This window comes from Poeciliopsis prolifica, unplaced genomic scaffold (genome assembly GCF_027474105.1).
Source record: "Poeciliopsis prolifica strain line A6 unplaced genomic scaffold, Auburn_PproV2 SCAFFOLD036, whole genome shotgun sequence".
Taxonomy (NCBI): Eukaryota; Metazoa; Chordata; class Actinopteri; order Cyprinodontiformes; family Poeciliidae; genus Poeciliopsis; species Poeciliopsis prolifica.
The window spans coordinates 787,885-802,910 of NW_026562411.1; the positions used below are offsets into that span (position 1 = coordinate 787,885).

The following is a 15,026-nucleotide window of genomic DNA, read 5'->3' on the forward strand; positions in this document are numbered from 1 at the left end:
AGGAAACAGAACTGGAAATATCAGTTTAAACGTCTGTCGGACTTTCAGGCGTTTTCAGGAAAAACCTCAGCGATGTTCTGGGATTCAGCGCCGCCTGAAGAAAAACCCTGCAGAGGAAACACTGCAGGCTAACTGGATGCTAATTTAATGCTAGCTTTTTTCTCTGGATTCCTGCCATGTGTTTATTTGTTTTGTTAGTGAAGTCGGTCTCTGGATGCCTCTGACCTGTAAAACCATCAATAGTTTGTTGAGTTACAGAAAAAACATTTCGTTCACGCCATGCTGAACCATTGTGTGCATTTCATGTTTGTGGTCAGAGCATGCTAACACTCATTAGCATCGTTCAGACAGAGCGGCGGTTAAAGTGGCTCATATCTGGATCTTATTCTCATTTTGTGATGAAGCATGAAATATTTTGGGCTTTAACTCAAACTTCCACCAAACTGAGGAAAACCAGGAGGCAGAGAGGAAAGTATCTGACCCACTGAAAATGTTTTGTATTCATCATAAAGAACCCAGAGTTGTTCTGTCAATCTGCCTCCTTCTCCATTTCTACTCTGAAATCAATCAGATTTAATTTGTAAAGTGATTGTATTAATTTTCCTCTTGGTTAATTACATCGTTCATAAACACATTTCAAAGCTTCAGCCATGCTTCCATGCTCTTCCATCCTGCCAACTGTTTGTGGATAGCTGCTAGCGGCTAGCTCCCTAGCTGCTAGCGGCTAGCTCCCTAGCTGCTAGCGGCTAGCTCCCTAGCTGCTAGCGGCTAGCCCCCTAGCTGCTAGCGGCTAGCCCCCTAGCTGCTAGCGGCTAGCTCCCTAGCTGCTAGCGGCTAGCTCCCTAGCTGCTAGCGGCTAGCTCCCTAGCTGCTAGCGGCTAGCTCCCTGTGGGCCTCCTGAGCCACTGCAGCTGTCCTCCTTGTGCCGCAGGATCGCGCCGCGCCATGCGGACGCTGGACAGCGGAATCGGGACCATTCCTCTCCCAGAGTCCTGCTCCTTCTTCTCCTCCATCCTCAGTTTCCTTCCCAAATCCTCGTCGACCCCGAGCAGTCGCTTAGCCCTCCCAGTGTTCCCGGTTCCTCCAGTGAAGACGTGTCCCCGTCCCCGTTGCCCCGGTGGAGAGTCCCGTCCAGCGGCAGGGACGGCGGCCGCTCAGGCCTCCCCGCCTCCCTGTCCGACTCCTCCATGATCCCGTCGGTGCCTTTCCCCACCGTGGCCTTCCTCCAGCCCTCGTCTCCCCCCATTGTGACCCCAGCCAGTGTGTGTGACACCCAGAGCAGGCTGCCCAGACCGCCCAGAGGTAACGCCGTTAACGCAGAGACCTGAAGGGCAACAGCAGCAGGTCAAATCAGGTTCAGCCAGGAGGCATCAGGCTACAGGTCACAGCTAGCATAGCGGCCGTGTTGACGCTGTAGGATGCTGTTAGCTTACGCTAAATCCTTTAGCTTAAAGGATTGAGCTAATTTGTTGTCTTAAGCAATGAGACAAATATTTTAGCGTAAATCATCAACCTAAATATTTTACCTAGTACTAACATGTGCTAAGTTAATAAATTAATTTAGCGCAAGTATCTGCGTTATAATTACTTGTAGTTAACAAATAATTGGCATTGGCACAACAACTCCTTGTTGTGGAAACAAGTAACAATGTGTCAAGCTAATGTTACCAAAAGCTAAATTATTAGCTTGAATGTTTTCATTTATGTTAGCTTAAGCTAACTCCTTTGGCAAACATGGTTGCCACATTATGAACTAAAAGCTAAAGAACCCCTTGCTAATGTGACCTGATACTAACATATTTGACGGTTAGCTTAAGCTAAATCGCTATGCTAAGGCATTAGGTTAATATTTTCAGTGGCTAAATTGTTCAGCTAAATATTTTAGCTAGTATTATCTCGGGCAAAATAAATAGGCTAAAGCTGTTAGCGTAATAGTTACCACAGATAAAGAATGACTGAATGTTTGAAATAAATAACTTAAAGTTGGAGCTTTAGTCCACAGTTTTAATATCTTTTTCAATAAAATATTTACCTACAGGTAAGAAATATGTAGGTAATATAAGGATTGAGCTAAATATTGCAGTTAGAGTAATAAATATGAACTCCTTTCTTTTTTTTTCTCCAGTTGAAGCAGCCAAAGCTAAATTTTATTGTAATTTTTATCTTTCCACTTTCATTTTAAATGCTCAAACTGAAGCCAAAACTAGATGTAATCTTGTCTATAATTATTGCAACAAAACTATAAAACCTAAAGGTTGTTTGAATTTAAATCACAGTTTTCACAGTTGCGTTTCCCTAACTGTTTAAAAATATAATAATCTGTAAATGTTAATGACATAAATTTGTAGAAATGTTTCCTCGATTAAAAGCTGACATTGATTTATTTTCTGTTTTCCAGGTGGGACGGAACCAAAGAAGCTGAATCACATCAAACCCAAACCGCGATCCACGGCGAACCAACCGCAGGAGCCGAGCCGCCTGCAGCTGGCAAACTGTGAGGAGGCGAGGAGCGCAGAGCATTTAGTCACCTTTAGTCACCTTTAGTCACTGGTTTTACAAGGATATTATCAGTTTATTATCAGGTTATTATCATGTTATTATCAGAGTTACATGGACCTCCAGCTCTTTAGTCTTGGGATGTTGGATCAGTTTCTCTGCAGGAGCCCAGAAAGATTTGCTCCAGCCTTTATCTGCTGCTGGCGATAATCAAAACTGTTTCCTCTCCAGAAACTCAGAGCTGCCTGAAAACTGAACTGTGCTTAAAAAGGCTTTCCATTAAATTTCCATCTTCACAGAGAGGAGAGCTTAATGTCCGCCGGCAGCTGAGCGCTTGACTAACGCTCCCAAACATCCCCCTCCGACTGCAGCACAGCAGTACGGCAGGCCCATTTAACATTAAATCAGCTTCACCACTTACATCTGAAACTTATTGATGATATCTTAATTAATTTATTGCTGATATATTCCCACTAATTAGCATCAGAGTTACCACTGAAGCTTTAATTTCAAAATATCTACAATAAATTACTATCTGAAACATTTCAGATGTCAGAAATTAAATAGTCATAAAGTGAATTTGAAATATTTCACATTTTGTTCTGACCAGTTATAATCACAATTATAGATATTTTAAATGTATTTTAGACAGATATGTAAGATTCAACCAGTGCAAAGAGCTAATGATGATTCAGCAAAACTGAATACTCTGTAATTTTTATTTCTATCTTTTTATTAAGAAATCTCCAAATTTAATAAAACTGTTTTTCTATTTAATTATTAACATCCTGACTGTTCAGAATGACATTACTGATGTTTTTAATAATTATTCTGATTTAGCATTTTTAAATTTCAATTAAAAAATTAAATCAAAAAAGATTTTTAATTTCAGCTTGTTAATTTCATCTCTTCAGATCTGTTTTTAATTTAATTATTTGTGTCTTTTTAGAGAATAAATGTCAATTCTTTGCAAATTTATGTAATTCTGACTCATCGTTGTATTAATCTCTAGTTGTGATTATGGATGTGTGACCCATCAGGATGAATTATGTCATCTGTGAAAAGCAGAAATCTTACATTTTCAACAGGATGGTTCATGTTTTTGATTTTATTCAAAACTCATTTTTATATATTTGGAATGTAATTCCAGATAGTCAGACTGAGCTGATTTTATGTTAAATCGGCTTGCCATAGCTGCGGTTGTAGCTGAATGTGATGGTTTTTTTCAGGGCTCCTGTCTCTTTAAGACACAGGTGTCAAACTCCACACCTGGGGATCACAACATTTAGGAGGTAATTCATATAAAAATGAATCTGTTTGATTCCAGTGTTTGGCAGCTGTGGCTCATCGAAAACTGGAGGACTGGAGTATTTCATTTAGGGGACTCTGCTCTGTTTACAGCGGCGGCCATCTTTGTGTTTTCACCAACGCTCCATTTGACAAATCGGGACAGTATTTTTGTTTAGTTATTTAAGGCTGGGATGAAAATGATGCAACGTCTTTTCAATGCAAAGCAAAACATCGTGATGCAACTACAGGATGGTGAAATGAAAATCACAAACTACTCATATTGAAATTTAATCCTGCATCATTTCTGGAACCGAACCGAACTATACCAGTTCATTTTCTACTGGATTCATGTTTACACGTGTTAACCCTTCATTCGTCCTCCGTGTTTTACTGCAGAGATCCTGAAGCTGGAAGATCCGCTGCAGGAAACCCTCACCTTAAAGACGCAGCGTCGGCCAATCAGGATGCAGGACAGCGCTCTGCTTCCTGTTCTCAGACATGTTGGAGGGCTGCAGCGCTCTGCGTCTGGCTGCTAAGATGAATCCTAAAACTCTCCTCCAAAACGTTCTGGTCTAGTCAAATCCTCTTCATCACGCTGAGGACGAAGTGGCAGCTAGCGGCGTTCTAATGTAGCATTGTGTAAATAACAGCAGAGGTTCATTTCTATCAGCTTCATATCATCAACTTCAGAATCAGATTTCAGCTGTTTTACTTTTTCGTTCCGGCTGAAACAAAACCACCAAACCTAAAGCTGCTGATGTCACAGCAGACGCAGCTTTCTGCTCACCTGCCAGGTAGGAACTCACCTTTACGTCAGACTGAATGTTTTTCAGTTTCCTGTCCTAAAACAGTAGCATTTCACTGCTTGTTCCCAGTGATCAGGCTAACTAGCATTAGCAATACAAACATTTAGAAGGAGCCGTTTTCTACAGATGCTACTTGATTTATTATGAAATAAACGATAATCAATTACTACGGTTGAAACTTATCACCCTAGAATAATAAAACCTTAAATTCTGCTGGACAGAATAATGAAGAGACAAACGGCTAAAATTCTGAAGGGGAAAAATAGAATTAGCATGCTAATGTTAGCATCGGCTAACTACTGTTTTCTGTTTTATATTAATTGCAGATAATTTTTTGCACTATTTGAACTTACTTTATGATTTTACCATAAAAGACATGAATCCATTTTATTTTGTGTTAAATATAAAATAAGTTAGCATTGACATTAGCATGCTAACAATAGAACTTCTTATTTATTTTGATAAAATGTTGAAACTGATCAATCAATAAAATCTATAAATTACTCATCTGGATGCCAGCTGATGATGAGAATCGTCTCACTGTTTCAGACATCCAGGAACAAATTGAGCAATGTTTTCTACCAGATGCTATCATTACTGTTAGCGGTTACTGGAAGGTTTAAAACATTAAAATTTCTTATATGATTTCTGAACAATAAGTTAAATTCTACAAAACAAACTGATAAAAATACAAACTGCTGAAAGTTTAAGGGAATTATTCTGTGAATGCATCTTAACGTTAGCATGCTAACGTTGAGGTTAATTTTCCTTTTCTGTGCGTATCATATTTCTGGTTACATTATTTAGGTTTTATTTTTTTGCACTGTTTGAACTTATTTCATGGTTTGATTATTGATCAAATTTAACATGAAAGAAAATTAGCTTTCAGATTAGCTTTCTAACATTAGCATTAGCACACACTCTTACTTATTTTGATAAAAACTTTAGACATGTTCAAACAAATCCACCAATAAAATGTATAAATTATTTATATTGCATAACCTAAATTCACCTTAGCTAGAAAAATGAGCTACAATATTTTGTGAAAGTTTACAGAAGATTTATATTTGCATAAAAACGTCCAGCCAACAATAGCATCCAAATTAAACTTTTCCTGACTAAGAACATTTATTACTAAATGAATCATAAATGAATCATTTCCCCACATGAAGCTGAGTCTGATCAGGAACCACAGGAAGTGGTTCTGCTACTTCCTGTCCTCCTTTGCTTCTTCTTGGGTTTTTAGCTCAAGGTTTCCACGACCTTCAGCTGTTTGGGGTGAAAAATATTCTGATGAAAATCTGGAGGATAAAAGTTCAGATATTTTCCAACACAGCAGAGGCTAAACGGATCTGAGGGGATTATTGGTTATTGATTATTGAAGTGTTGTTCTGCTGAGGCTGATGAGTTGTCAGTATCCGACTGTTCAGATTTCTGTCATCTTAAAATAACTTCAAACTGTTCATGTAAATATTGCTTAATAAACCATGTTCACTTTTTATTTTAAAATCACTGCAGGTTTCAATGTTACCAATAAAAAGTCATGAAATATTATCAGATTAACATTAATGATGCAATATCTGATCATAAACTGTGTAAATGTAATGTATTTGGTCAAATGTTTATTTGATAACATTGGTGGTTTAATTTCTGAATTCATGTTTGTGAATATAAAACAAAGAAAAACATCATCAGTAAACAAGGTGAATATTATGTTTGCAAAGTTAAGCATTAACAGAAATATCACAAAATCCTGTAAATATTTAATATTCATGCTACAAACATTTAGCAGCATCTGGTCTGCTAAATGACCGGAGCCCGATCCCGACCCGGTTCTCCGGTTCACTGCCGGGTCCAGAAACCTGGGATCAAGTTTTTACATTAACCGCTTTCAGAATTGTTTCAAGATGGCCGACTGACGAACTGGTTCAGAAACGGGTAAGATACTGCCTCCTCACAGCCGCTCTGCAGAACTCTGAACTGTCCCTTTAAGGCAGGACTTCATGACTCATTTCCTGTTTGTGTGACGGTGTGAATCTGATTTCTGTAAATGCTGAACTCCTGGACGATGTGAATATTTTGGTGTTTAAACTTTTTCTCTCCTCTGCTTCACTGCTGCTTCGATTCAACCGAAACCATCCAGTGGAGGAACGGTTTCCGCGCTGCGCACAGCGATGATGTCATCACTACGCCACAGTGATGACATCATCGCTTCACAGTGATGACATCAGAAGGACGGTTCGTTAGGAGTCTTTTTGCTCAGGGAATTGAACCAGTAACCTTCTGATAGATGCTGTGGATTCACTCAGACATGGAAACAGATCCAGGATCTTCTGACTCTCTAGAACAACGAATCGATTTTATCGAATCGTTTTTAATGTTTGGCTGTTTCTTCTTGTTTCCTGTTTTCAGCTGAGCCACGTATCAGAGCCATTTCCTGCTGGAACATTTAAAGTCACGGCGCTCCGTCACGTTGCACGCTCTCACCCGCTCCACTAGCTCACGCGCTGCATGTTTTAGTGTTTCAGCTGAAAAGTCCCGATCCGTTTTCACTTCCAGACTCAAAAAATAACTCTGGGGGATTTTTAAAAATATTTTCTTTTCAAGTCCAACATTAAGAATGATTGAGATGTGAAGAACCCAAAGAATAAATCAGTTTTATGGTGAAAAATATCAGCTGACTCAGCAAAGTACTGGCTTTAAATCGGTGACAATTGCCAGTAAATAATTAATTAGTGTTTTTAAGATTATTTTCTTAAACTCCTCAGATACAGCAATTTGGAGTTAAATGTCAGATTCAGACAACCTAAAACATCCAAACGTCACACAAATAGGAGAAAGACGAGAGTTTTTAGATTTACTGGCAAGGAGAACGGAAAGCAGCGTTCTTCACTTCCAATCTCCTCCCACTCTGCAGCGCGTTCTGCAGCGCGTTCTGCAGCACCCTCTCTTTTTATTTCCTCAGGGCGCTGCCTAGTTTCATAGCTTCTTGTGTTATCTTCAGTTCATTTCTGCTTCTTCTGTTGGCGCGTTGCACCCGGAGCTGAAGGATAAGTTCAGTTCCTGTTTGTTTCCTTCTGCAGCTGCAATGCAGGAACTGATGAACTCAGAACAATGGCGACCTGTTGCTCACTGTTTATCTGCTTTATGTAAAAAACAACATAAATATGAATTATCTTGTTGGAATAAAGTCCAGTAGATCTGATCTACAATCTGACTGAAACCTTTAATAAATCTGAGGAACAATTTGTTAAATTAATAATTTAAATCAAATCTTCAGGCAAAGCAAAGCTAACTTTTGTTCATGAAATGAAAAGAGACCGGAATCGGATCGGGACTTTTCTAATAAGTAGAACCCGTAGCGTAGGCATCGGGTCGGATCAGGCGCTGGTTCTGATCCGGGCGGATGCAGCATGAAGAAAACAGCGCCCGTATTTTTCTAACATTTACTCAGACGTCTGTCAGTCAGCACTGAAGAGTGTTTGAACATTTATTGCACATATCGTCTCTCACTGTTGCAGTTTGTTTTTTCTGAATCCCATAATTGCAGTGATGTTTTGTGTACCGGTCGCCGTAGCAACCTCAGAATGGTAATCTTTATTTTATGTCCAAAAAACAGAAATAAAGTATTTCAGTACTTCTCCCTGATTGGTTGGATTATTTGGACTGTAAAACAGAACTGGTTGAAATGAGGAGATTCACAGATCTATAGATGGATGAATGATGGATGGATGAATTATGGATGGATGGATGAATGATGGATGATGGATGGATGAATGATGGATGGATGAATGAATGATGGATGGATGGATGGATGATGGATGGATGGATGGATGGATGGATGGATGATGGATGGATGGATGGATGGATGGATGGATGGATGATGGATGGATGGATGGATGATGGATGATAGATGGATGAATGATGGATGGATGATGGATGGATGGATGGATGATAGATGGATGATGGATGGATGGATGGATGATGGATGGATGGATGAATGATGGATGGATGGATGATAGATGGATGATGGATGGATGGATGGATGATGGATGGATGGATGGATGATAGATGGATGATGGATGGATGGATGGATGATGGATGGATGGATGAATGATGGATGGATGGATGATAGATGGATGATGGATGGATGGATGGATGATGGATAGATGGATGAATGATGGATGGATGATGGATGGATGGATGGATGATAGATGGATGATAGATGGATGATGGATGGATGGATGGATGATGGATGGATGAATGATGGATGGATGGATGATGGACCTTCTGCTGCCGCCCCTCTGTCTGATGCTGCCCTGGTCGTGAGCCTTTACTATCAATCACTAAATGATTTTTTTATTTTATTATCGTTTTGATTTAATCAGTAATTTCTGGGGAAAAAAATACTTTAAAATCAAGTAGAAATTTATTATATATATATTTTTTTTTTCAGGCTTGAATTGAAATAAACAGCAAAATAAATATTTCATTAAAGTGTCATTAAGCAACAGCCGCGACGTTTGATTGGATCACGTGGTACATGATGCAGACGTGCACGCGCATTTTCGCGCACCGGCCGCGGGACTCGGTGCGGAGCGGCGGCAGGAGGAGGAAGAGGAGGAAGAGGAGGAAGAGGAGGAAGAGGAGCGCAGAGTCTCCGGCTGGCAGGCAGGATGCGGCTGCGGCTCCGGACCGTCTCGGTTCTGCTCATGTCCCTCCTGGGCTCAGGTAGGAACCGCAGCTTTCACCGCAACATTCCCGGAATTCCCAACTAACTTCCCAGCTGCAGAAACCAGTCTGAACAGTGATGGATGTTTCCCGTTCTGACCCGGTCCGGTTCTGACCCGGTCCGGTTCTCGAACCTTTAGTTTGTGGCTCTGCGCGCAACAACCTGGTGAGTTTAGTGAGTTTAATCATAAAATCTGCAGAATCTTTAATTTCTATTCATAAACTAGAGAAAATACAGAAGGATTCAAAACTAATAATAATAATAATAACTGAAACTTCTTATTGCAAAACTCGGCAATGATTTTGATTTCCAGCAGATGAAGTTCTGGTAGTTAAAAAAAATAGAAGTGACTCAGCTGATGAGGGTTATGGACAGAGCAGCTTCTCAGTATTAATCGCTTCAGGCGTTGGGGAACCTGGAACGAGAGAACCGAGAACCAGAGGAAACAGGAACCAGAGGAACCGAGAACCAGAGGAACCCGGAACCAGAGGAATCGAGAACCAGAGGAACCGAGAACCAGAGGAACCGGAAACCAGAGGAATCGAGAACCAGAGGAACCGGAAACCAGAGGAACCGAGAACCAGAGGAACTGAGAACCAGAGGAACCAAGAACCAGAGGAACCAAGAACCAGAGGAACCGAGAACCAGAGGAACCGGAACCAGAGGAACCGGAAACCAGAGGAACCGAGAACCAGAGGAACCGGAAACCAGAGGAACCGAGAACCAGAGGAACCGAGAACCAGAGGAACCGGGAACCAGAGGAACCGAGAAACAGAGGAACCGAGAACCAGAGGAAGCGGAAACCAGAGGAATCGAGAACCAGAGGAACCCGGAATCAGAGGAACCGGGAACCAGAGGAACTGAGAACCAGAGGAACCAAGAACCAGAGGAACCGAGAACCAGAGGAACCGGAACCAGAGGAAACAGGAACCAGAGGAACCGGGAACCAGAGGAACCGAGAACCAGAGGAACCAAGAACCAGAGGAACTGAGAACCAGAGGAACCGGGAACCAGAGGAACCGAGAACCAGAGGAACCCGGAATCAGAGGAACCGGGAACCAGAGGAACTGAGAACCAGAGGAACCAAGAACCAGAGGAACCGAGAACCAGAGGAACCGGGAACCAGAGGAACCGAGAACCAGAGGAACCCGGAACCAGAGGAACCGGGAACCAGAGGAACCGAGAACCAGAGGAACCAAGAACCAGAGGAACTGAGAACCAGAGGAACCGAGAACCAGAGGAACCGAGAACCAGAGGAACCGGGAACCAGAGGAACCGAGAACCAGAGGAACCGAGAACCAGAGGAACCGAGAACCAGAGGAACCCGGAACCAGAGGAACCGGGAGCCAGAGGAACCGAGAACCAGAGGAACCCAGAACCAGAGGAACCGGGAACCTGGAACCGGGAACCAGAGGAACCGGGAACCAGAGGAACCGGGAACCAGAGGAACCGGGAACCAGAGGAACTGGTTCTCTTTGGTTATTTTTGAAAGTGATTCAAACTGAACGTCCTGATCTTCTTCTCGTCTCTCAGACTCTAAATGGTTCAAATCAGATTTTCTTTGCGAATCTGAAGAGAGAAACAGACGAGAGTCCATGAAACGACATAAATATTCATTAATGTAACTTTAATCGTGTCGATGTTCTGAACTCAGAACCAATTAAATGGAGTTCAGCTTCATTTGGATCTGAACACCAGAAACAGAAACAGAATGGGTCCAACAGAACCTCCAGAACCTTCCCAGACCAGTCTGATACCCAGACAAGGAAATTTGCTCAGGATTTTTTCACCAAAACGTTTGACGCTCGCAGCTTCAATTCAATAATTATTTCCAGATAAATTCTGAGCTGTTAATTTATTGGTTGTTTCGTAAAGTTTTTTTGAATAAAGTTTTGTTCCACTGTTAAAAACTCTTTAACTGTTTCGATGTTTATATTCATGTTGGTGAAAATTGTTTTCTGCTTCCTGTCGTCTTGTTGAAACTTTATTGATGGAGTTTCAACGACGACAGAAACAAACAAACGAGGCGTTAATTAAACAAAAACAAGAAAAAATGAATTATATGGAGTTGTGATGGTGGCGGTTAAAGTTATAGCATTAGCATTGACTAAACATACTGTCACTATAGCGCTTTAGCATTAGCAGAAGGTTAGCATACCTAGCTAATTAGTTAGCATGGTCACCAGTGGCAGCCATGTTGTTGGTCAGAGGTCTGTCTCTTCCATCCTGCTGGGTTTTAACTTTTAGAAACTTCTGGAGTTCTGTTAAGAGTTTCTGTTGGGCCACGCCTGCTTCATGATGGCGGTTGGGTCCTGGTTTCCTGACTGCAGTGTGTGTGTGGGGTGTGTGTGTGTGTGTGTGTGTGTGTGTGTGCAGGCCTGGCCCTCCAGATCCAGTGCTACCAGTGTGAGATGACAGACGACTGCGCTGCGCCCCAGTTCATCGTCAACTGCACCGTCAACGTCCAGGACATGTGCCAGAAGGAGGTTCTGGTGAACGACGACGGTGAGCGACGGCTAGCGTAGCTTAGAGCTAGCTGCTGAGTTTGGTACTGATACTACATTTTTAGTTTGTAAAAATGTAGTAAATAGCTTGTAAATAAATTGTTGGTAACTATTTTGATAAATGGAGGTAAATACTAAATATTTAGTTAGTATGCTAAATATTTATCATGCTAACTAAATATTTAGTTTGAAAATATTTGGTTTGGAACTAAATATTTATCTCACTTATATATTCATTTTGGACTTGTGACATTTATAAATGTATGAATAACATGGTAAAATATCTGAAAATGATTTTCTCCTCTTAGGTTAAATAAACCAAATTATTGCTGTTAGTTGTTTATTGGCGCCCCCTAGTGGCCCGGCCTGTAATGGTCTCTGTCCTCCAGGGATCCTGTACAGGAAGTCGTGCGCCTCCTCCGCTGCCTGCCTCATCTCCTCCTCCGGCTACCAGCAGTTTTGCACCGGGAAGCTTCACTCTGTCTGCATCAGCTGCTGCAGCACGCCGCTCTGCAACGGGCCCCGCCAGAAGAGGCGGCCCCCGCCGTCGTCTGGCGTGACCGCCGCCGGGCCCCCTCCTCATATTGGTCCTCCTCCTGCTGGACTCCGTCCTCTGCTGACAGAGACTCAGCAGAGGATCCACCTGATTTCACTGATTGTCTGAAAACCAGAGCAGGAAACAGGAAACAGGAAGTTACTTTGACATCAGAGCAGATCCGCCATTTCTACTGTCAGGACAGAGCTAGCATGCTAATATCTCAGTTAGCTGAGATATTAGCATGCTAGCAGCTCGCTAGTAAACAGGCTAGAAATAAATCGATCAGTTTTCACATCACAGTGAAACAACAGATTTTACACCAATTAAAGGAGCATTTCATATTTGATGAAATGTTTGTTCCTCTGAACCGACATGATGCCGAGCAGAACCTTCTGGGTCCAGTCGGTTCCACCAGGTTTTCATCACTTCTCTTTTCACTGCGTTTTATTTGAGGTTGTTTGTTTTGCACACAAATCGTTTTCTGCTGATGTGACCAGAGGAGGCAGAAAAAACAAATTAATACTGAGAATATCAACAATTCAACTGAGTTTTCTCAAAGTTCAAAGTGCAGCGAAGTAAAAACTAATATTTTCCCCAAATGTTGTTAATTGTAACTGAGTGAATGTTATTTGCAGCTCTGAACATGTTTGTGGACTTCAGGAAGAGTTTATGACCTTCAATAGTTTGAATTTTTCTTTTAATCTGTAACTAATATTAACTGATATAACAGATTGTGTTCTTAGTTGTGGATTAATTTTAATGCATTTGGATGTTTCACGATATGAATATGTTTTAAGCAGCTCGTTGTTCACCTGGTGAATCAATCAATCAATCAATCAATCAATCAATCAATCAATCAATCAATCAATCAATCAATCAATCAATCAGTCAATCAGTCAGTCTTCCAGCCTGTAACTTGTTTTATCAGAATAGTGGAATAAGACAAGTTTTAGTCTTTTGCATTTTGACCTTTTGACCTTTCCAGAGCCAGAATTCAAGGTGCATTAAGTGATTTGATCACCTTAAATTCTTGAATTTGAGTTTCTGGACACAAAGTGAGGACAGAGTTGAACAGTCGTTGTTGACCCGGTCCGGGCTCAGCGCCCCTCTGAAGTGTCCATCAGTCAAAGTCACGTCAGGGGTCAGGGACGGTACAGAACGGCCTGGGTCGTAACTCCACGTCCAACATGGCGGATTGGTCTGCTGCTAAAAAGCACAACAATCATTTCACATGGACATTTTTCTGCTTCTTCAAATCGTCATTGGATAAATTAGTTTGAACTTGTTGAATTCAGTATCAGTGAAACAAAGGTTACTTTTCAAAACTGATTATATTCTGTATTTTTGCGGCAGATCGCTCTGTGAACTAATTTCATATTTCCAAGATGGCAAAACATTTACTAATATTCAAAATAACCGTCTGATGTTTGACGAAGACATGAGTTTTGAAACCATCTGTTTTATGCAGGTTAAAGTTCGTTAGTTATAAAGTGGAGACAATAACAGATCAAGTTAAGGACAAACATTCAGCATATATATAAAAATAATCCAAATAAAAAAAGAAACGATGAATGTTGTGACGCCGGGCCAACATGGCCGCCGGTGGGAGCGTGGCGGATACTGACGACTCTCTGTGGCTCATTGAGCCCCGGATCAGCTGCAGCACAGATGGCTGCAGCGTTCTGCATCACATGGTGCTGATGATCCATTTTATCCATCTGAGACGCAGTCGAAGCTGATCACTGCAGCGATTGATCATCTGTCAGAAACTTGAAGCTTTGAACGTCTGCAGGAGGAAACATGAAAATAAAACTTAATAATGTTCAAACGTCTCATTTTATCTCTGATGTTTTACTGGACAAACCAACAGGAAGTTCAGCTACAAATGACCAGCAATAGTTTTTATGATTTAGTTTCTTCTGGAGAAATGAATGGAGGTTAGTTTTTTAAAGTCAGATTTTAACCATGTTATTGATAAAAATCACAGTTTCAAACTAAATATTTAGCTAATATGTTAATTCAGTGGAAGTGGAATGTCAAAATAAAAGCTGGGTTTTTATGACTTCCTGCTGCTGTAGATCCATCAATAAATATTTAACCCTTCAAACTGATTTTACTTTGTTTTATAATTTAAATAAATGTAAATTTTGGTCAAAAAAGAAAACGAAACGACAAAACCAGCTTTTATTTTGATAGTTCACTTCCAATTGTTGCCAAGTGAATTAGCATGTTAGCTTAGCATCAGTCTGTGAGCTAGCTGTGTTTATGAATGAATGAATTCATCCTGTTAAATTAACCCAAATTATTCAGTTTCAGATGAACTTTAAAAATGTCTCCCAATAATCTTTATTATTAACTTTAGTTTGATTTAAAATATTTATTAAAAATGAAAGTCATCTGTAAGCAGGAGGATTTGTCTCTTTAAGATGAAATATGTCTGCAGCGTCGCTGAGATCTGGACAGGAAACAGCAGGGGGGAAGTAAATCGATGTGACGCCCCGCTGAGTGAATAATCCAGCAGCCATTGGATCGATGAAGATGAAGCTCATCCTCTTCATCACAGGGAGATGAAGAGCCGAATCGGTTCTGTTTGTTTCAGCTGGAAGGAAAATGAAAACTGGATGAAAAGCAAACGACGTTCAGGATGTTTTAACTGATCA

The 15,026-nt window shown here is 40.9% G+C and overlaps 2 protein-coding genes across 7 annotated transcripts in view; both read left to right on the top strand.

Annotated features, from left to right (window-relative positions):
* Window positions 1-4,427, top strand: part of LOC129374485 (nck-associated protein 5-like) — a 38,718-nt gene extending 34,291 nt beyond the window's left edge. For 4 of the 6 annotated variants that reach the window (XM_055052935.1, XM_055052936.1, XM_055052933.1 and 1 more), the window contains 3 exons: window positions 932-1,302; window positions 2,399-2,494; window positions 4,183-4,427. The gene's annotated coding sequence lies outside the window, so the exon portion shown is untranslated. The remainder of the gene's footprint in view (window positions 1-931; window positions 1,303-2,398; window positions 2,495-4,182) is intronic. The other 2 variants (XM_055052937.1, XM_055052938.1) reach the window with 1 other exon arrangement.
* Window positions 4,428-9,103: 4,676 nt separating this feature from the next.
* Window positions 9,104-14,675, top strand: LOC129374598 (ly6/PLAUR domain-containing protein 1-like). Its single transcript, XM_055053110.1, is given in 4 exon segments — window positions 9,104-9,323; window positions 11,701-11,829; window positions 12,218-12,404; window positions 12,406-14,675. Coding segments are annotated over 4 exon segments (414 nt in total). The 5' UTR covers window positions 9,104-9,268; the 3' UTR covers window positions 12,449-14,675.
* The last annotated feature ends 351 nt before the right edge of the window (window positions 14,676-15,026 follow it).